This window comes from Leucoraja erinacea, chromosome 4, assembly GCF_028641065.1.
Source record: "Leucoraja erinacea ecotype New England chromosome 4, Leri_hhj_1, whole genome shotgun sequence".
NCBI lineage: Eukaryota > Metazoa > Chordata > Chondrichthyes > Rajiformes > Rajidae > Leucoraja > Leucoraja erinaceus.
The window spans coordinates 5,709,994-5,731,739 of record NC_073380.1 but is presented as its reverse complement, the minus strand read 5'-3'; the positions used below and the strand labels follow the sequence as shown (position 1 = coordinate 5,731,739).

The window sequence follows — 21,746 nt, the reverse complement described above, 5'->3', positions numbered from 1 at the left end:
AATCCATCATTGTACCGGTACCAAAAAATGCCTCCCCAGCCTGTCGGAATGACTACCGTCCGGTGGCCCTTACCTCGGTAGTCATGAAATGCTTTGAGAGGCTGGTGAAGAAACACATCTGCGCCTTCCTCCCTCGGAACATGGACCCGTTGCAGTTCGCATACCGTCCGAACAGATCCACGGACGATGCGGTCTCCCAGGTCTTGCACATCGCTCTCTCCCATCCGGACAGCCAGAAGGGGGGCTACGTGAGGATGCTGTTCATAGACTACAGTTCAGCCTTCAACACGATAGTCCCCACCAGACGGGCCGGGAAGCTAATGGAATTGGGGCTCAACACCTCCGTGTGTGTCTGGGTCCTGGACTTTCTCACGGCCAGGCCCCAGGTAGTCAAGATGGGAGGGAATACATCGAAGTCCCTCACCCTGAGCACAGGATCGCCCCAGGGTTGCGTCCTCAGCCCCCTATTGTACTCCCTGTACACACATGACTGTGTGGCAAGGTTCAGCTCCAACTCAATAATTAAGTTTGCTGATGACACTGTGGTGGTGGGCCTGATCTCAGACAACGACGAGAAGGCCTACCGGGAGGAGGTGGCTGGTCTAGCACTCTGGTGCCAGGATAACAGCCTCCTCTTGAACATCAAAAAAACGAAGGAGCTGATCACGGACTTTAGGAGGGCACATCATCCGAGGACGTACACTCTATTGAGGATAAATGGGGATCCTGTGGATAGGGTGAACTGTTTTAAATATCTGGGAGTCCACATCTCCGAGGATATGACATGGGCATCACACGCCTCAGCACTCGTGAGTAAGGCAAGACAGCGCCTTTACCACCTCGGGCAATTGAGGAAATTCAGAGTGTCTCCGAGGATCCTCCAGTGCTTCTACGCAGCGGCGGTGGAAAGCATCTTGTCCGGGAACATTACCATCTGGTTTGGGAATTGCTCTGCCAAGGACAAGAAGGCTCTGCAGAGAGTAGTGTGTTTGGCCGAACGTACTATGGGAACTTTACTTGCCCCCCTGCAGGAACTATACATCAGGAGGTGCAACTCCAGAGCCAACAATATCATGAGAGACCCCTTCCACCCCTGCAACGGACTGTTCCAGCTGCTACGGTCAGGCAAACGCCTCCGTTGCCATACTGTGAGAACGGAGAGGTTAAGAAGGAGTTTCTTCCCAGAGGCCATTCAGACTGTAAACGCCTATCTCACCAGGGACTAACTCTACTGAACGTTTTTCCTTCCATTATTTATTATGTAAAAGAATATGTGTGTTATGATTGTGTTTATAGTTTGTTTGGTTGTTTGGTTGTTTGTCTTTTGCACAAAAGTCCGCGAGCATTGCCATTTTCATTTCACTGCACATCTCGTATGTGTATGCGACAAATAAACTTGACTTGACTTGACTTGACTAGACTAAACCAATGTTCTCTGGTTCTCGATTCCCCTACTCTGTGCATCTACCCGATCTATTCCTCTTATGATTTTATACACCTCTATAAGATCGCCCCTCATCCTCCTGTGCTCTGAGGAATAGAGTCCCAGCCTGCTCAACCTCTCAATAGACAATAGAGAATAGGAGCAGGAGTAGGCCATTCGGCCCTTCGAGCCAGCACTGCCATTCAATGTGATCATGGCTGATCATCCCTAATCAGTACCCCGTTCCTGCCTTCTCCCCATATCCCCTGACTCGGGTATCTTTTAAGAGCCCCATCTAGCTCTCTCTTGAAAGTATCCGGAGAACAGGCCTCCATCGCCCTCTGAGGCAGAGAATTCCACAAACTCGCAACTCTCTGTGAGAAAAAGTGTTTCCTTGTCTCCGTTCTAAGTGGCTTACCCCTAACTACTTAAACTGTGGCTCCTGGTTCTGGACTCCCCCAGACAAGTACATGGATATAACAGGATCTCTAAGGCCCTCGAGTCCTGGCAACATTCTCGTCAGTAACATAGAAACATAGAACATAGAAACATAGAAATTAGGCGCAGGAACATTCGGCCCTTCGAGCCTGCACCGCCATTCAATATGATCATGGCTGATCATCCAACTCAGTATCCCGTACCTGCCTTTTCTCCATACCCTCTGATCCCCTTAGCCACAAGGGCCACATCTAACTCCCTCTTAAATATAGCCAATGAACTGGCCTCAACTACCCTCTCTGGCAGAGAGTTCCAGAGATTCATTCTCGTGTGTGAACATATAACAACATTTCTCGTTCTAATGTAGAAATTGGAGGTCTTGAAGAGCTACATGCCAAAAATGTAACAGCAGTATCGCCCTCAGCATGAACACCCTTTAACATTCTCATTCTTACAGAGTTACGCAATCTGAACGAGCGCATCATGCCTTGGCAAGAACAGGCAAGAAAGGAAATTAGTTCCAAGATAACTTTCCACTGCCCATGCCAAAGAGGTTTCCATGTTGAGAGGAGTGTGTGTTCTTGCTTCATGTTGAGGACTTGTACTCAAGGTGTAGGCTGACATGCAAGTGCAGACCGCTGCTGAAAGAGTCATTCCTTGAATGAGACTCTGAACAAAGGCTCTCAGTGTCTTCTGAGGTGCGTGTCGAAGATTCAATGTCGCCCTTCAAAGCAGAAACAGAGGTTCTCTCTCCAACCTGATCAGTATCTATTTCTCAAACAAAGTCGTCCACACAGAATGAAATATCTGGCCATTTATCTTATTACTGTTTGTTTCGGCCTACTTTATTGCAAGTTGGCAGCCAGATTTGCTTATCTTGGGTTAGGGATATCACCTCAAAATAATGAATTGCAAGTGAACGCAGCGGATCATGAAAGGGATGAAAGGCAATACGCAACATTCATGAGAGCAGCAGTGGGCATTCGGCCCATCGAACATGTTCTATCGTCTGGCAAGATCGCAGCTCATCTTCCATCACAACGCTACTTTGCTGCCCAAGCCCGCCAGACCTTCGTTCCACTCAGAGCAACGGCTATTTTCAGGATGGCACAGTGGCACAGCGGTAGAGTTGCCTGCCTAGTAGCGCCAGAGTCCCGGGTTCGATCCTGACTACGGGTCCTGTCTATGCAGAGTTCCTACGTTCTTCCCTGTGACCGCATTGGATTTTCTCCGGGCGCTCCGGTTTCCTCCCACACACCAAAGAATTGCAGGTTTGTGTGTTAATTGGCTTCGGTAAAATTGTAAATTGTCCCTAGTGTGTAGGATAGTGCTGGTGTACGGGGTGATCGCTGGCTGGCACGGACTCGGTGGGCTGAAGGGCCTCTTTCCGATAGTAAGGAAGGCAAGCGCAATGCTGGTATTTATTTCAAGAGGACTAGAATACAAAAACAGGGGTGAAATGCTGAGGCTCTATAAGGCGCTGGTCAGTCAGCATTCGGAGTATTGTGAGCAATTTTGGGCCCCATATGTAAAAAGGATTTGCTGACTCTGGAGAGGGTCCAAATAAAGTTTACAAGAATAATCCCAGGAATGAGCGGATTAACATATGATGAGCGTTTGACGGCACTGGACCTCATTGAAAATTACCGAATAGTGAAAGGCCTGGATAGAGTGGATGTGGAGAGGATGTTTCCACTTGTGGGGGAGTCTAGGACCAGGGGTCATAGCCTCAGAATTAATGGACGTTACTTTAGGATAGAGATGAGGAGGAATTTCTTTGGTCAGAGGTTGGTGAATCTGTGGAATTATTGATTAATATAGGTGTCAGAGGTTATGGGGAGAAGGCAGGAGAATGGGGTTAGGAGGGAGAGATAGATCAGCCATGTGTGAATAGTGGAGTAGACTTGATGGCTTAATTTCTGCTCCTGTCACTTATGAACGCAATCTTTCCATGCTGTATCTCTAAAGACTAAAGTCTAAAATCCAATGCAATTAACAGTCTATCTATCTTGCCCACATATTCACCACCCTTTCGGTGACTGTTGTAAATGGCCCACTTGTTATTCTGGGACTCTGATTCCTAGTTCTTGACTACTTAGCCAGAGGAAACACCCTCCCTACCTGCAACCTATTGAGCCCCCCTAATGAACTTTGCATGACTTAAGATTCGCGGCACAGTAGCGCATCTGGTAGAGTTGCTGCCTCACAGCGCCAGAGACCCCTTTTTCACACCGAGAGTTGTGAGTCTGTGGAGTTCTCTGCCTCAGAGGGCGGTGGAGGCCGGTTCTCTGGATACTTTCAAGAGAGAGCTAGGATAGTGCTCTTAAAGATAGCGGACTCGGGGGATATGGGGAGAAGGCAGGAACGGGGTACTGATTGGGGATGAACAGCCATGATCACATTGAATGGGGTGCTGGATCGAAGGGCCGAATGGCCTACTCCTGCACCTATTGTCTATTGATCCTGACCTCGGGTAGTCTATGTGGAATTTGCGCGTTCTCCCTCAGATTGCGTGGGTTTTCTCAGGGTGCTCTGGTTTCCTCCCACATCCCAAAGACGTGCGGGTTTGTTGGTTAACTGGCCGCTGTAAATTGCCCCCAATTCACGGGGAGAAGTTGTGAAAGTGGGATAACATAGAACTGGTGGGAATGGGTGATGAATGGTCGGTTTGGAGGGAATCAATAAAATCTCCTCTGTTTCTTCTGAACTCTGGATAAGCAGACCCAGCGAGCAATTTAATGAACCTTGACCGCACTCCCTCTGTGGGAAATATATCCTTCTGTAGGCTAGGCAACTAAAACTGTTGACGATATTCCAGTTGCGGTCTCACCAATGCCCTTATATAATCATTGTAAGATGTCTTTATTCTTGTTGTTTATTTTAGAGACACAGCGCGGAAACAGGCCCTTCAGCCCACCGAGTCTGCACCGGCCAGCGATCTCCACACATTAATACTGTCCTACACACACACACTGGGGATAATTTACATTTTATACCAAGCCAATTAACCTACAAACCTGTACGCCTTTGGAGTGTGGGAGGAGACCGAAAATCTAGAAGAAAACCCCCGCAGGTCACGGGGAGAACGTACAAACTCCGTACAGACAGCACCCATAGTCGGGGTCGAACCCGGGTCTCTGGGGCTGTAAGGCAGCAACTCTACCGCTGCGCCAACGTGCTGCCCACAGTCAAATCGTCTTGCAATAAAAGGCCAACCTATTATTTGCCTGCTGCATCCAAACGTTAGTTTCCACTCGTGGACCCAGCCTTTTACCCAGAGTAGGTGAATCAAGAACCAGAGGACATGGTTATGACAAGGGGGGGAAGATTTGATAAGAACCTGAGGAGCAGCTTTTTCACATGGAGCATGGTGGCTATACAGTACAAGCTACCAGAGGAAGTGGTTGAGGCAGGTACTATAACACTTAAAAGACATTTGCACAGATACCACCAGGGGGCGCCGCACGATGTCAATTTTTTTGTTATTTGTAGTGTGTTTTAGAAGTTTGTGTTAGTTCTCTGGTTCGCTTTATGTGGAGGGTGGGGGAGTAAGTCTGGGGAAACGTTTGTACAATTTCTTACCTTGCCGGAGTTGCGATTGTTTTCCGGGTCGTATCTCTGGTCGCTCTGCGGCCTAACATCATGGAGCTGGAGGCCTTGTTCGGGACTGACTTTGAGCCCCACCGCGGGGCCATGGACTTACCATCGGAGCCTGCGATCCCTTGCCTGGGATCGACTCTCCAACCGCTGCCTACGGATTTCAACATCGCGGAGTCCGCAGTCTCAGGTAGAGACCGGTCGGGATTCTCCAGTCGCGGTAGGTTTCAACCAGCCCCGACCCGAGGTCAGATTGCCCGGTGCGGGGGAACTGACATCCCACGATCCAGGAGCTTGAACTTTTTATCGCCTTCCATCACAGTGAGGTATGTGGGGGAGTCACTGTGGTGGATGTTTATGTTAAAATGTATTTTGTGTGTTCCGCTGCTTTTTAATGGTATGACTGTATGGCAAATCAAATTCCTCGTATGTTGCAAAACATACTTGGTTAATAAAGTACGATTATGATTATGATTACATGGATAGGATTGGTTTAGAAGGAAACGCGGGCAGGTGGGACGAGTATAGATGGGGCATCTTGGTCAGCATGGACAAGTTGGGCCAAAGGGCCTGTTTCCGTGATGTATGACACTATGACCAAGTAAACATGAAATCTCCCTGAACAAGGACGTATGTTGGCACAGCGGTAGATGTTCCTCCCTTAATGCGCTTGCAGCGCCGGAGCCCCAGGTTCCATTCCGACCACGGGTGCTGCCTGTACGGAGTTTGCACGTTCTCTCCGTGACTGCGTGGGTTTTCTCCGAGATCTTCGGTTTCTTTCCACACTTCAAAGGCCTACAGGTTTGTAGGTTGATTGGCTTGGTATAAGTTTAAATTGTCCCTAGTGTGTGTAGGATAGTGATAATGTGCGGGGATCGCACGTCAATGCGGACTTGGTGGGCGGAAGGACCTATTTCCCTGCTGTATCTCTAAACTAAACTAAACACAAATCCACAAGCCCCGATCTCCCAACATTCAAAAAGTATTCAGGATTTATTATTTACCAAAGTACTGAAGCTCATTTTTGTCCACGTGGTTGACCACTCTCTCATCTTCTCTAACCCACCCACCAATGAAGCTTCTTTGCAGTGAAACACAAATTGTGAAGTAACCCAGAGGGTCAGGCAGCATCTCTGGAGAAAATGCTGGGGTGTAAGGTGCCCAAGCGAAATATGAACTGCTGGTAGACAAAAGTGCTGGAGAAACTCAGCGGGTGCAGCAGCATCTATGGAGCAAAGGAAATAGGCAACGTTTCGGGCTGAAAGCCTTCTTCAGTCTGAAGGAGGGTTTCAGCCCGAAACGTTGCCTATTTCCTTCGCTCCATAGATGCTGCTGCATCCGCTGAGTTTCTCCAGCACTTTTGTCTATCTTCGATTGTCCAGCATCTGCAGTTCCTTCTTAAACAAAATATGAGGTGCTGTTCCTCCGATTTGCGTGTGGCCTCACTCTGACAGTGGAGGAGGCCCAGGACAGGAAGGTCAGTGTGGGTAGACACGTAATGCTGGAGTAACTCAGCGGGTGCAGCAGCATCTATGGAGCGAAGGAAATAGGCAACGTTTTGGGCCGAAACCCCCATCAGACTCGGTGGGTCAGTGTGGGAATGGGATTCTTTGCATCCTCACCTTAACCCGCCTTCCCATTTAATCTGTGCTATCAACAGACAGATGAAGGGTCTCGACCCTAAATGTCACCCATTCATAGTCACAACTTGCCCACACCGGCCAACATGTCCCAGCTACACTAGTCCCATCTGCCTGCGCTTGGCCCATATCCCTCCAAACCTGTCCTATCCACATACCTGACTAACTGTTCCTTAAACGTTCGGATAGTCCCTGCTAAAACGTTACCCCCTCTGATTCCTGTTAAATGTTTCCTCCCTTGACCTTAAATCTATGTCCTCTGCATCTCCATTCATCTACTCTGGACAAAAGACTGTGCATTTCTACCCAATCTAATTCTTCTCTCCATTCCTTCGGTCCAGAGATGCTGCCTGTCCTGCTGAGTTACTCCAGCTCTTTGTGTCTATCTTCAGTGTAAACCAGAATCTGCAGTTCCTTCCCACATATTCCTTTGATATAGTTGGTGAACAGTCGAGTATTTCTAAATGCAATAGAAGTTCTTACATTTTTTTGTTTTTAAAAGGTGAATTCCTTACCCCCTGACATGTCCCAATTGTCCAGGTTATTCTGCAGTCCAGCGAATATACTGGTCAGGGTGGACTTTCCGACCCCCTCTTCGCCGATCACCACCACTCGGTAGAGGCTGCTGTTGGAGTCGGTGGAAGTGGCAGAGTCGGAGGACTCGGAGGACCAGCTCCCCCTGTAGGGCTGCCGGGGATCCATGCACGACTTGGAGCGCACCATGTGCAGCGCGCTGCCCCTGTTCCACAGCTGCCGACCGTCCGCGGGGACACTCCACCGCTGCTGGGCAGCCGCCGTCCGCAACGATGGGCTACTGCGCCGTCTAGAGTCGTTCAGAGTCATGCTTCCCAATCCAGGTTCGCACACACACGCACGCAGACACCCCTCCGCTGCAAACACACACACAAAAACAGCTCGTCAAACTCCATTTCACAACTTCGACTTTATGTTCTTTGGAAACTTCAATTCAAATGCACAAAAAGTTCGAGACTTTTGGAAACTTTATTAATCTAAATGTACCGAGAGTTCTGGACTTTTAAACTTTAGAAATGTTGTTATTAACTCAAATGCTCAAAAAGTTTTAGACTTCATACTTTCTTTTGCAAACCATTATTAATTCAAAAGTACAAATAGTTTGAGAATTTTGACTTTTTTTTGGAAACTATTATTAATCCAAATGTGCTAAAAGGTTTAGAGCTTTAAACTTTAGAAACTTTGTTATTAATTCAAATTCAAATGCACAGATTTAGACTTTAGAAACGTTATTTATTAATTCAAATGCACAGATTTAGACTTTTTTTTACAAACTTTATTATTTTATTCAAATGTGCAAAAGTTTTTAGACTTTTAGACTTTTTTTGATACTTTAGTCTTAATTCAAATGTACAAAAAGTTTAAACTTGAGATTTTTTTTGGAAAAATTATTATGAATTCAAATGTGCAAAAAGTCTTAGACTTTTGTGACTTTAAAGCTACTTTAGGAAAGTTGAGAAACAAGGAATGAAGATTGAATTCTCCAGTTTTAGGTTATCTCTAACACCGAACCCCGCCCCCCCTGATAACCACCTTTTAACCCCCTTTTTCTCCCCTCCCCTGTCCCCCACCTGGACTGCCACTATTTCTCCACCCCCCTCCTCCTGCTGCTACTTTTTTTTCCTCTAACCCAGTGCTTCTTAAATTATTTCAGTGTCATTCGCCCTTTATCACAAAATTTCATTCACCCTTGACAAAATGTTCTTATGTCTTTTTGGTAATAGAAACATAGAAACATAGAAAATAGGTGCAGGAGGAGGCCATTCGGCCCTTCGAGCCAGCACCGCCATTCATTGTGATCATGGCTGATCGGCCCCAATCAATAACCCGTGCCTGCCTTCTCCCCATATCCCTTGACTTCACTAGCCCCTAGAGCTCTATCTAACTCTCTCTTAAATCCATCCAGTGAACTTGGCCTCCACTGCCCTCTGTGGCAGGGAATTCCATAAATTCACAACTCTCTGGGTGAAAACGTTTTTTCTCACCTCAGTCTTAAATGACCTCCCCTTTATTCTAAGACTGTGGCCCCTGGTTCTGGATTCGCCCAACATTGGGAACATTTTTCCTGCATCTAGCTTGTCCAGTCCTTTTATAATTTTATATGTTTCTATAAGATACCCCCTCATCCTTCTAAACTCCAGTGAATACAAACCTAATCTTCGTCTTATTCTCCCTTGTGTACAATTTTATATATAATTTATTTTGCCACACGAGCAAAAAAACAAAATTAACTAATTTCTTAAGTGTTTCTTTTATTCAACATCCTATAAATATGTAAAGAAAACTAGGAGCGAAATTTATTTTTTTTAATTACCACTGGAGTTGGAAAATCATTCTATCAGAATGATAAAAAAAAACCCAATGTCTAAACATTGGGCTTCAGTACTTTCGGGCTTTGATTACTGCAGTTTTTTTCCTGGGAAAACTAGCTCAAAAAACCATGGAGTATGTAAATTGGCAACACAAAGCAAAGTTACAGTTGCCTACGGCGATCCTCTAGTGTTGCCGTTTATACATTTATGATCCCACTAGCTCGTCTAATCTTCCCTAAAAGGTTATATTACAGTAAATTTGGGAAATATCCTGCTACTTTGAAATTAAAAACCATAGGTGGAGCGAAAAAAACATATCAAAATTCCCAGCTCCGCTGACATTCAAACCAATAAGAGCTTACTGACCACTTTAATGACAATGCCTTTTTTAAGTACAGAAAAAAAAAAAAAAAATATCTGAATAAATTGTGATTCACCCCTCTAGCTTAATTCACCCCAAAACAATTTCATTCGCCCTTGGGTGAACCATTAACCAGTTTAAGAAGCAATGCTCTAACTTCACAATTGTCATCTCTCCAATCCTGTCTCCTACCTTTTGTGTTTTATCTCTGGGCTTTGCTCCAACCATCTGCCTATCAGCCATGATCACATTGAATGGCGGTGCTGGCTTGAAGGGCCAAATGGCCTACTCCTGCACCTATTGTCTATTGCCTATTGTTACCCCGCTCCCATCTCCCTCTCTCCTGCATCACCTATTCCATGTCATACGTCATGCTGCCTCACCCCTCCTCCCGTCTACTCCCCCCCCCCACCCCCCCCCCCCCCCCCCCCCCACCCCCCCCCCCCCCCCCCCCCCCCCCCCCCCCCCCCCCCCCCCACCCCCCCCCCCCCCCCCCCCCCCCCACTCCCCCCCCCCCCCCCCCCCCCCCCTATAATCAGTCTGAAGAAGGGTCCCAACCTGAAACGTCACCTATCCATGTTCTCCCGAGATGCTGCCTGACCTGCTGCGTTACTCCATCACTTTGCGTCTTCTTTCGGACAAGTGATCTGTTTATCATCAGTGCAGCTTGCAACTCTAATGGGCTTGAAATTTTAGTTGAGGTTTAGGCTTTATGTCACATGTACCGAGGTACAGTGAGAAGCTTTATTTTGCACGCTATTCAAACAGATCGGATGTACCATACTATCGCAACAGATGCATAAATAAATGAAAGTTTATTTTTAAAGTTAAAAATACCGTTGAAACATATACCAGTAAGAAAGAACATACCATAGAAAGATCATAGGTAGACAAAAATGCTGGAGAAACTCAGCGGGTGAGGCAGCATCTATGGAGCGAAGGAATCAACGACGTTTCGGGTCGAGACCCAAAACGTTGCCTATTTCCTTCGCTCCATAGATGCTGCCTCACCCGCTGAGTTTCCCCAGCATTTTTGGTCTACCTTCGATTTTTGCAGCATCTGCAGTTCTTTCTTAAACATCAGAAAGGTCATAGTGACTGTTAGAGCAACAAATTCAAAGACAGTTGCATAGCAAAAGCATTTTGAAACTGGAGACACAAGGAACTACAGGCACTGGCATCCTGAGCATAATCAAGGACCAGTCCCACCCCGGTCACTCCCTCTTCTCCCCTCTCTCATCAGGCAAGAGGTACAGAAGTGTGAAAACGCACACCTCCATAATCAGGGACAGTTTCTTCCCAGCTGTTACCATCCTATCACCAACTAGAGAGCGGTCCTAACCTCCCATCGACCTCCTCTGCCACCCTCGGACTATCTTGCATCGGACTTTACCGGACTTTATCTTACATTAAATGCAATCATGTATTGTCTTTCTGCTAACTGGTTAGCGTGCAACAAAAGCTTTTCACTGTACCTCGGCGCACGTAACAATAAACTAAACTCAACTAAATTGCTAGAGATACTCGGCGGGCCAGGCAGCATCTCTGGAGAAAAGAAAATGAGATCCTTCTTCAGGGTGGGAATTCTTCAGATCAGAATTCTTCAGATTACAATGTCTGAAGAAAAGTCCCAGCCCGAAAGGTCAACTATTCCTTTTCTCCAGAGATGCTGTCTGACCCGCTGAGTTACTCCAGCATCTTGTGTCTATCTTCGGTGTAAACCAGCATCTGCAGTTCCTTCCTGCACAGTCTGAAGGTCCTGACTCAAAACTGGTATCTGCCCATTCCCTCCACAGATGCTGCCTGTCCCGCTGAGTTAACATAGAAAATAGGTGCCATTCGGCCGCTCGAGCCAGCACCGCCATTCAATATGATCATGGCTGATCATCCAGAATCAGTACCCCGTTCCTACCTTCTCCCCATATCCCTTGATTCCACTAGTCCTAACAGCTAAATCCAACTCTCTCTCTCTTGTTTCTCCAGCACTTTGTGTTTTGATCATATCACCACCAACAAGAACCATCACATCAACTGTGTTGATTAGAGCAAAGAGTTGAAAAGCATTCACATGTAAACCTGATCACCAAGGTATTTATCTCATAACTAATTCATCCATAATAAACAAGAAATTAAATAAAATTATTCACTGAAATGGGAGATGGACACAAACAATAGACAATAGGTGCAGGAGGAGGCCATTCTGCCCTTCGAGCCAGCACCGCCATTCACTGTGAACATGGCTGATCATCCACAATCAGTACCCCGTTCCTGCCTTCTCCCCGTATCCCTTGACTGCTATTTTTAAGAGCCCTATCTAGCTCTGTCTTGAAGGCATCCAGAGAACCGACCTCCACCACCCTCGGAGGCAGAGAATTCCACAGACTCACCAACTCTGTGTGAAAAAGTGTTTCCTCATCTCCGTTCTAAATGGCTTGCCCCTTATTCTTAAATCCTGGTTCTGGACTCCCCCAACATCGGGAACATGTTTCCTGCCTCTAGCGTGTCCAAACCCTTAATAATCTTATATGTTTAAATAAGATCATCTCTCATCCTTCTAAATTCCAGTGTATACAAGCCCAGCTGCTCCATTCTATCAACACATGACAGTCCCGCCATCCCGGGAATTAACCTTGTAAACCTACGCTGCACTCCCTCGACAGTGAGAATAGCAATGCTGGAGTAACTTAGCGGGACAGGCAGCATCTCTGGATAGAAAAAAGAATGGGCGACGTTTCGAGTCGAGACCCTTCTTCAGACTGAGATGGAAACTAGAGATAAGGTGTGAAAACCAGACATCAAAGGGACGTGGATCAAGGGAAATGTAGAATAGATCATTGTTATCTGGGGAAGGTGACAACTAAGCATACAGAGATACCATTAAATCAATGGGACAGTCAGACTAGTTGGAGAACTGGGAAGGGGAGGGATGGAGACTGAGAGAGAGAGAGGGGTTCCTTTCCCACGAATAACATTTTCGCCCTCATGCAACTTTCAACAAACTTTTTCAACTGGCTTGTAACTCGCTGCAGTAAAAGAGTCAGGGACTCAAAAGCTTTCTCGCAAACCACTGACACAAGACTGGTAAAGATTACGTGGAGAAAAACACAGTGCTGGGGGGAACTACAGCGGGTCAGGCAGGAACTGTCCGGAACAGACCGTCCATTCCTTCCGCAGCCCGAGCCGCCGAGACCCTCCGGCACTTTTGCACTTTACTCAAGATTCCGGCACCTGCAGTTCCTTGTCACAGCAAAGAAACCCCCACGCCAATAAAACGCGTGGGAAACGAATGCAAAACGACGGGCCGCTCTACCCCTCCTTTTAATTCCCTCACACGCTTTGCAAATGAAAACATTTCGCAAAACACAAACTCGCCTGGCAAATGATTTGCCTTGCAAAGGGATTGTTTATTGAACGATATTTGTAATTCTTTCACGGCGTGAAGAGGTTTTGAAAACTGAATTCTATCATGATTTTTGCATTCTGCAGAAAACGCTATATATATATATATATTTAGATAATTTGGAAAAATATATATATGTTTTGCAATTTATTGTTCATTGAATTCGAATTCACAGACTACAAAAAAACATCATATATATAATCTAATCTATAAGATATGCGACTTTTTTTGCATTCTATAGAAAATGCTAATTCACATTTATATATAATGCGAACGCATTTTCTACAGAATGCAAAAAAATCATATATGTATTGGGGGGTTTTGCGTGTGTGTGTATATATATATATATGATGTTTTTTGCATTTTGAGAATTTGAATTCAGTACACAATAAAATTACAAAACATATTTTTTTCCAAATTATTTAAATTTTCTAAATTGATAAGTTCTTTCACGGAGTGAAGCAGTTTTGCAATTTATTGTGCACTGAATTCTACTATGCTTTTTGCATTCTGTACAAAATGCTATAATATATATATATATATATATCTACACCGAGCAACAGATAGTAGCTAAAGTTACTTACCCTACTCCTCCTGTGAGCTCCGGCGTTCTGGTTTGTTTCTAGTTGCAGCGTTTAGGGTTGTTGATTTAAAATCTAATCCTCTGTGATTGTGCCGTCGTTCTCGCTCCAATTCTCTCTGCTTCTCTCTTCTGGTTTATATTAAGCAGATCTGACCAGAACAGGGCTTTTCCGTGATGTCACTAAACTCCAAGCTCCCCCGACACTCCATGGAAGTAAAACTCAGACCACAAATCTCCCTCCCTCTGTCTCCTCCCTTCATGGTCCCACTCCTAACACAAAGAAGTCACCCGTTCCCTCTCGCCGGAGACGCTGTCTGTCTGTCTGTCCCGCTGAGTTACTCCAGCGTTTTTGTGTCTTATCTTTGGTAGAGAGAGAGAAAAAAACCCCTGTATTTCTATTACTGAACGAAGCAAATAACGGCGTCAGTCAGTTCACTCATTTCAGTTCACGGAAACTTTTAAGTCTTGTTTTTTTTGTTCGTTCTTAAATCCGAAGAATGCGGTCACGAACAGATTGAAACTCAATTTCCAAGCGGGGAAGCTAATGTTGCGATTCTTCATTGAATCCAGTCCGGGTCTCCCCCGATACAGCATCGTCCCTCTCCTGTACATACACATTCCTTTACTGCACCTACCCAGAACGATTTATTTCCATTTCAAAACTTTCCAAACAACATTTTGGAGCATAACCAAGGGCTCCGGCACCGTGCCCTTAACCACGCTGCCTTAATGGTCGTTTTTTTTCCCCAGCGGATTTATGGATTCTCTAACTTCAAGTAACACTTTCTTTCCCTCTCCATCCCTCCGCCTGGTTCTCTGGCCAGTCCAACTGCCCCCCTGATTAAAGTTTACCTCTGCATGCCTCGTTTAGCTAACAATGCTGAAGGGTTTCGGCCCGAAACATTGCCTATTTCCTTCGCTCCATAGATGCCGCTGCACTCGCTGAGTTTCTCCAGCATTTTTGTCCACCTATGATCTATTCTACATTTTTTTTGATCATCATCCCATGTTGATGTCTCATTTTCACACCTTACACCTTCAATGGATATTTTTTAAGGCAGAGATAGATAGACTAGAGTCATAGAGTGATACAATTTGGAAACAGGCCTTTCGGCCCAACTTGCCCACACCAGCCAACAATGTCCCAGCTATACTAGTCCCACCTGCCTGCTCTTGGTCCCTATCCCTCCAAACCTGTCCTATCCTTGTACCTGTCTGACTGTTTCTTAAACGATGGGATAGTCCCAGCCTCAACTACCTCCTCTGGCAGCTTGTTCCATACTCCCCCCACCCTTTGTGTGAAAAAGTTACCCCTCGGATTCCTATTAAATCTTTTCCCCTTCACCTTGAGCCTGTGCCCTCTGGTCCTCGATTCCCCTACTCTGGGCAAGAGACTCTGTGCATTTACCCGATCTATTCCTCTCATGATTTTGTACACCTCTACAAGATCACCCCTCATCCTCCTGCGCTCCACACGTTGGGCGTCGCGACTCGCGTCGCGGGGGCCTCTGCAGTCCGTCTGTCTTTTTATTATTTTTTGTCTCGTTTGAATGTAGTTTTTATAATTATTTTTTGTGTATGTGTGTGGGTATGTGTGTGGGGGGCGGGGGGGTGGGGGAAACGATTAAAATCTATCCCCTGCACGGAGAACCTGACCTTTTCTCTGTCGGGTCTCCGTTGTCGTTGGGGCCGAGCACCGTGGAGCGGCCTCCAGCAGGAAGGACCTGGGGCTCCAGTCACGGAGCTGCGGACCTACTCACCATTGTGGAGCTGGCCGAGTTCGGAGCGGGTGGAGCTGTGGTGGAGCTCGCCTGCGACCTGACCCCAGAGATTCGGAGGCTTAACGCAGGTCTGGTGGACAGTGACACCGGGAGCCCGCGGGTCCCTGCTGGGAGACCGCTTTTCGGGGCTTCCGCAACGGCGACTTCACCCGCCCGAGTTGCGGGGTTGAAGAGTACCTGGAGCGGGGCCTTACATCATCGCCCGGCGTGGCTTGGAATGGCTGCGGGACTTTGCTAGCGCCCGCCGGGGGCTCCAACAACAAGACCCGGAGCGCGGCCTTGCATCACCCGGCGCGGCTTAAATGGCCGCGGGACAATTACCATCGCCCGCCGGGGGCTTTGACTCTGACATCAGGAGGGGAATGAGGAGTGCAGGGGAGAGATACGTTTTTGCCTTCCATCACAGCGAGGAGGAGATGCGCTGTGATGGATGTCTGTGTAAATTGTGTTGTGTCTTGGTTCTTTCTTGTGTGTATGACTGTAGAAACAACATTTCGTTTGAACCTCAATGGGGTTCAAATGACAAATAAATTGTATTGTATTGTATTGTATTGTAATTAAGACCCAGCCTACTCAACCTCTCCCTGTAGCTCATACCCTCTAGTACTGGCACCATCCTCGTAAATCTTTTCTGAACCATTTCCAGCTTGACAATATCTTTCCTATAACATGGTGCCCAGAACTGAACACAATATTCTGAATGCGGTCTCACCAACGTCTTATACAATGGCAACATGATTATTACAGGTGTTAGATGTTATGGGGAGAAGGCAGGAGAATGGGGTTAGGAAGGGGAGATAGATCAGCCATGATTGAATGGTGGGGTAGACTTGATGGGCCGAATGGCCTAATTCTACTATCACTTATGACCTTACCCATCCTTATCTCTATGTCTCCCTCTCCCCTGACTCTGAGTCTGAAGAAGGGTCTCTTCTTCACTCAAAGCGTCATCCATTCCTTCTCTCCAGAGGTGCTGCCATGCCCGCGAAGTTGCCCCAGTATTTTGTGTCGATTTTCTGTTTTGTAGAATGGGAACTTGTGATGAATCGGATACAACCTCCCTTCCTCCTTCCCTTAACTTTTATTTCTCTTACAAACGTGTACAGATTCACAGCAGTGCAAAATCATACATAAAAGACCATCATTGCTGCCTGTGAAGATAGACAAAAAATGCTGGAGTAACTCAGCGGGACAGGCAGCATCTCTGGAGAGAAGGATTGGGTCAGTTCGAGACCCTTCTTCAGACCGAGAGTCGGGGGATTTGGAAGGGTAAGGTGTGAAAGAGAGAGATCAAACAGGACGAAGTTGAAGGAAACTAGAATTTAGAAGATTGAGGGGGGATCTTATAGAAACTTACAAAATTCTTAAGGAGTTGGACAGGCTAGATGCAGGAAGATTGTTCCCAATGTTTGGGAAGTCCAGAACAAGGGGTCACAGTTTAAGGATAAGAGGGGAAATCTTTTAGGACCGAGATGAGAAAAACATTTTTCACACAGAGAGTGGTGAATCTGTGGAATTCTCTGCCACAGAAGGTAGTTGAGGCCAGTTCATTGGCTATATTTAAGAGGGAGCTGGATGTGGCCCGTGTGGCTACAGGGATCAGAGGGTATGGAGAGAAGGCAGGTACAGGATACTGAGTTGGATGATCAGCCATGATGATATTGAATGGCGGTGCAGGCTCGAAGGGCCTTGACTTTTACCTTGTCCTTTTACCATCTGGACGCCCGCAGCGATGGCTACGGAGGATTGAGTTCCCGACCACGGGGGAAAATGGAGGAGGACTGGCCAATTTCTGTGCCTTCCACCAGTGATGAATGCTGTGGTGGATGTTTGTGTTACATATTTTTATTGTGTATATGTGTTCTTTATCATTGTACCGCTGCTGACAAATTCATTTCACTTGCACTTTATGTGCAATGTGACGAATAAAACTGATTGATTGATTGATTGAAGGGCCGAATGGCCTACTCCTGCACCTAATTTCGATGTTTCTATGAAAATGTGGAATAAATCATTGGTAGCTGGGGGAAGGTGACAACGAGGCATACCCCCAATGTAAAATTTAATCAGTGGGTCAGTCAGACTGGTCGGAGAACTAGGATGGGGGGAGGGATGGAGAGAGAGAGAGAGTAAGCAATGGTTACTTGAAGTTGGGGGAATCAAGTTTAATACCACTGGGTTGCAAACAAAACAAAATATGACGTGCTAATCCTCCAATTTGCGCTGGGCCTCACTCTAACAGTGGAGGAGGCCCAGGCAGAAAGGTCAGTGTGGGAATGGGAGGGGGAGAGTCAAAGTTTTTTTGCAAGTGACATGCAAAAGTGATATTTTTTTCACTGAATTTTTCACGTGAATTTTTTTTGTTAGTTGCACCACATGGAGTTGGGGCTCCATTTGGGGTGTGGTGTCCGATTTTGGCCATCCTGCAGTAGAAAGGATGTCTTTCAGCTGGTAAAAAAAAGTGCAGAGATGTTGAAGGATGTCGCCAGAGCTCCAGAGGCTGAGCTGTGGAGAAAGGTTGGGCAGGATAGGACTTTATTCATCGGAGTGCAGGAGAATGAGAGGTGATCTTCTCGAGGTGCAGAAAGTCAGGAGGTGAATAGACCGGGTGAATCTTTTACCCAGAGTAGGGGAATCAAGAACTAGAGGGCATAAGTTTAAGTTGAGAGGGAAAAGATTTAATAGGGACCCGAAGGGCAACCTTTTCACTCAGAGGGTGGTGGGTTTATGGAACGAGCTGCGTGAGGAAGTAATTGAGGCAGGTTCTTCTTCTTATCGAGTCCACACACAAGATTAGATGTTATTCAGCCAGAGCTGAACACACTTCTAGGCATCTGCATGCAATGGTGTCTATCTCGTCGCTTCTTGTGCTTTGCGATGGAAAGATTGGTGGAAACATGTACTCTCTTTCCTTGACCCCATTGAGGCAGGTACTATAGCATTTAAAAGACATTTGGACAGGCACATGGATAGGAAAGGTTTGGAAGGATATGGAGCTAACGTGGGCAGGTGGGACTAGCTTAGATGGGGTATCTTGGTTGACATGGAAGGATTGGGCCAGTCATATGTTTCCGTACTGTATGACTCTGTGCCTCCAAGTGATAATAGTACGTGAAAAGTTGACTTCTGAACGGGCGGCAAGGTGGCGCAGCGGTAGAGTTGCTGCCTACAGCGCTTGCGGCACCGGAGACCCGGGTTTGATCCTGACTACGGGTGCTGTCTGTAAAGAGTGTGTACATTCTCCCCGTGACAGCGTGGGTTTTCTCCGAGATCTTTGGTTTCCGCCCACACTCCAAAAACATACAGGTTTGTAGCTAATTGGCTTGGTGTATGTGTAAAATTGTCCCTAGTGTGTGTAGGGTAGCGTTAGTGTGCGGGGATTGTTGGTCGGCGCGGACTCGGTGGGCTGAAGGGCCTGTTTCCACGCTCTATCTCTAAACTAATCTAAACCCATTTTTCAGTTGGGACATATTCTGATGCTGTAAAGATGCACGTTAAATATCATCAGGGCCGACCAGCAAGTGTCCCGAGGCATTTCATTAAAAGTTATGAATCTGAGGGCAGATGATGTGAAAATGCTTCTTTGTGGGACATCGAGAACTCAAGATAACGGGGCAACCACTGGGAGAGGTGAGAATCTTTGTATCCTCTCTAAAGTCAGAGCCAAACAGAGTGGAAACAGGCCCTACCCACACAGTCACAGGGAGAACATACAAACTCCGCATAGACAGCACCTGTAGTCAGGATCGAACCCGGGTTTGTACGTTCTCCCTGTGACCGCGTGGGTTTTCTCTGGGTGCTCTGGTTTCCTCCCACTCTCCAAAGAAAATTAACCCAGCCCATTGTAGGTTAATTGGCTTTGGTAAAATTCTAAATTGTCCTTAATAGATCACAGTGAATGACGGTGCTGGTTCGAAGGGCTGAATGGCCTACTCCTGCACCTATTGTCTATTACTGTGTAGGTTAGCATTAGTGTACAAGTGAAAGGCTTGAATAGAGTGGAATGTGGAGAGGATGTTTCCACTGGTGGGATAGTCCAGGACTAGAGGTCACAGCCTCAGAATTAAAGGATGTTTTTCTAGGAAGGAGATGAGGAGAAATTTCTTTAGTATGAGGGTGGTGAATCTGTGGAATTCTTTGCCACAGAAGTCTGTGCAGGCCAAGTCAGTGGATGTTTTTAAGGCAGAGATGGATAAGATTCTTGATTAGTGCGGGTGTCAGAGGTTGTGGGGAGAGGGCAGGAGAATGGGATGAGGAGGGAGAGAGATGGATCAGCCATGATTGAATGGTGGAGTAGACTTGATGGGCCGAATGGCCTAATTCTACTATTCCTTATGATCTTATGTACGGGGTGAACCCTGATCAGCATGGACTAGGTGGGCTGAAGGACCTGTTTCTGCGCTGTATTTCTAAAGTCTAAAGATCACAGTGACACCACCCTTTCTCAGTTTCCATGCATGCCTCATCTCAGCTGTTGATAATATGGAACTTTATTTATCTTACATTGCAATGCACTCGGTGGGTGGTGTAACCCTTGATCAGCTACAACCTGTTAGGTGACAGCTTATTTTCCAGACGCACACATCAAGAATGCAACTTGGGTGGACATTAGGTTTGCTCTCATCTGTGAAAATCTTTACTTACGATCCACCCGGGACGGGATGCACAAACAGAAAAGTCATCTTGGTGATTCTCATTGTCTGTAACCCGTTTTCACCTCACCCCGCAGCCTAACAATGGCCTGCTTCCTTTATCGTCGTGACTTTTTTTGCATATCTTATCTCTCCATGTGCATCGGTCCATGAAAGTAAGTAAGCTTGCAGGTACAGCAGGCAGTGAAGAAAGCGAATGGCATGTTGGCCTTTATAACAAGACAAATCGAATATAGGAGCAAAGAGGTCCCTCTGCAGTTGCACAGAGCCCTAGTGAGACCACACCTGGAGTATTGTGTGCAGTTTTGGTCTCCTAATTTGAGGAAGGACATTCTTGATGTTGAGGGAGTGCAGCGTAGGTTTACAAGATTAATTCCCGGGATGGCGGGACGGTCATATGCTGAGAGAATGGAGCAGCTGGGTTTGTACACTCTGGAGTTTAGAAGGATGAGGGGGATCTCATTGAAACACATAACATTATTAAGCGATTGGACACGCTAGAGGCAGGAAACATGTTCCCGATGTTGGGTGAGTCCAGAACCAGGGGCCACAGTTTAAGAATAAGCAGTAAGCCATTTAGAATGGAGACGAGGAAACACTTTTTCTCACAGAGTGGTGAGTCTGTGGAATTCCCTGCCTCAGAGGGTGGTGGAGGCAGGTTCTTTGGATGCTTTCAAGAGAGAGCCAGATAGGGCTCTTAAAAATAGCGGAGTCAGGGGATATGGGGAGAAGGCAGGAATGGGGTACTGATCAGCCATGATCACATTGAATAGGCCGAATGGCCTATTCCTGCACCTATTGTCTAATGTCCATATCACCGTCTATCTCTCTCGTTTTCCCTTTCCCCTGACTCTCGGTCTGGAGAAGGGTCTTCTATTCCTTTTGCCCCAGAGACGCTGTCTGACCTGCTGAGTTACTCCAGCTTTTGAGTCGATCGAAAGAAAATCAGGGCTGGGAATAGCAGGGTTGTGACTCAATTATGGCCAGACGTTGCAGGTGGTTGCTGGAGGTTGCAGGTAGTGGAAGCAGGTAGGGAGACTGACAAAAACCTCCGGGAACCACACGGAAACCTTGGGTGGGGCGCAAAGTCTCCAGGGGTTTCCGTTCAGGTTTCCTAAGTGGGACAGGGGCATAATAAGTGTACAGGGATCGCTGGATGGCGCAGACTTGGTGGACCAAAGATCAAACTAAAAAATGGCGGGTAAAGCTAAACTTGGATTAGTTTCTTTTCCCCCATATTTAATCTCCGCGGAAGAAATTGATTGACAACATTTGTAAAAATGTCTACAATGGTGTAAGTAGCACACTGGTCTCTTTGCCTCAATCACGATTAATTGTTGCCAATTTTGATATATAAAGTTGCCATGAGGTTTAGATTAGTCTTAGTTTAGTTCAGAGATACAGCACGGAAATAGGGCCTTCGTCCCATCGAGTCCGCGCCGACCAGCGATCCCCGCACATTAAAGGGCCTGTCCCACTTTCACGACCTCTGCCGAGTTTGCCCTCGACTCATACTCGCAGCATGG

At 46.6% G+C, this 21,746-nt stretch overlaps 1 protein-coding gene across 1 annotated transcript in view; it reads right to left on the bottom strand.

Moving 5' to 3' along the window:
• LOC129696116 (GTP-binding protein GEM-like) overlaps window positions 1–15,275 on the bottom strand; it is a 37,588-nt gene extending 22,313 nt beyond the window's left edge. Inside the window, exons 1-2 of the mRNA XM_055633582.1 lie at window positions 13,789–15,275; window positions 7,614–7,988 (exon numbers count right to left, since the gene is read on the bottom strand). Coding sequence (XP_055489557.1) covers window positions 7,614–7,941 — 328 coding nt within the window. The 5' untranslated portion in view covers window positions 7,942–7,988; window positions 13,789–15,275. The remainder of the gene's footprint in view (window positions 1–7,613; window positions 7,989–13,788) is intronic.
• Window positions 15,276–21,746: the final 6,471 nt, after the last annotated feature.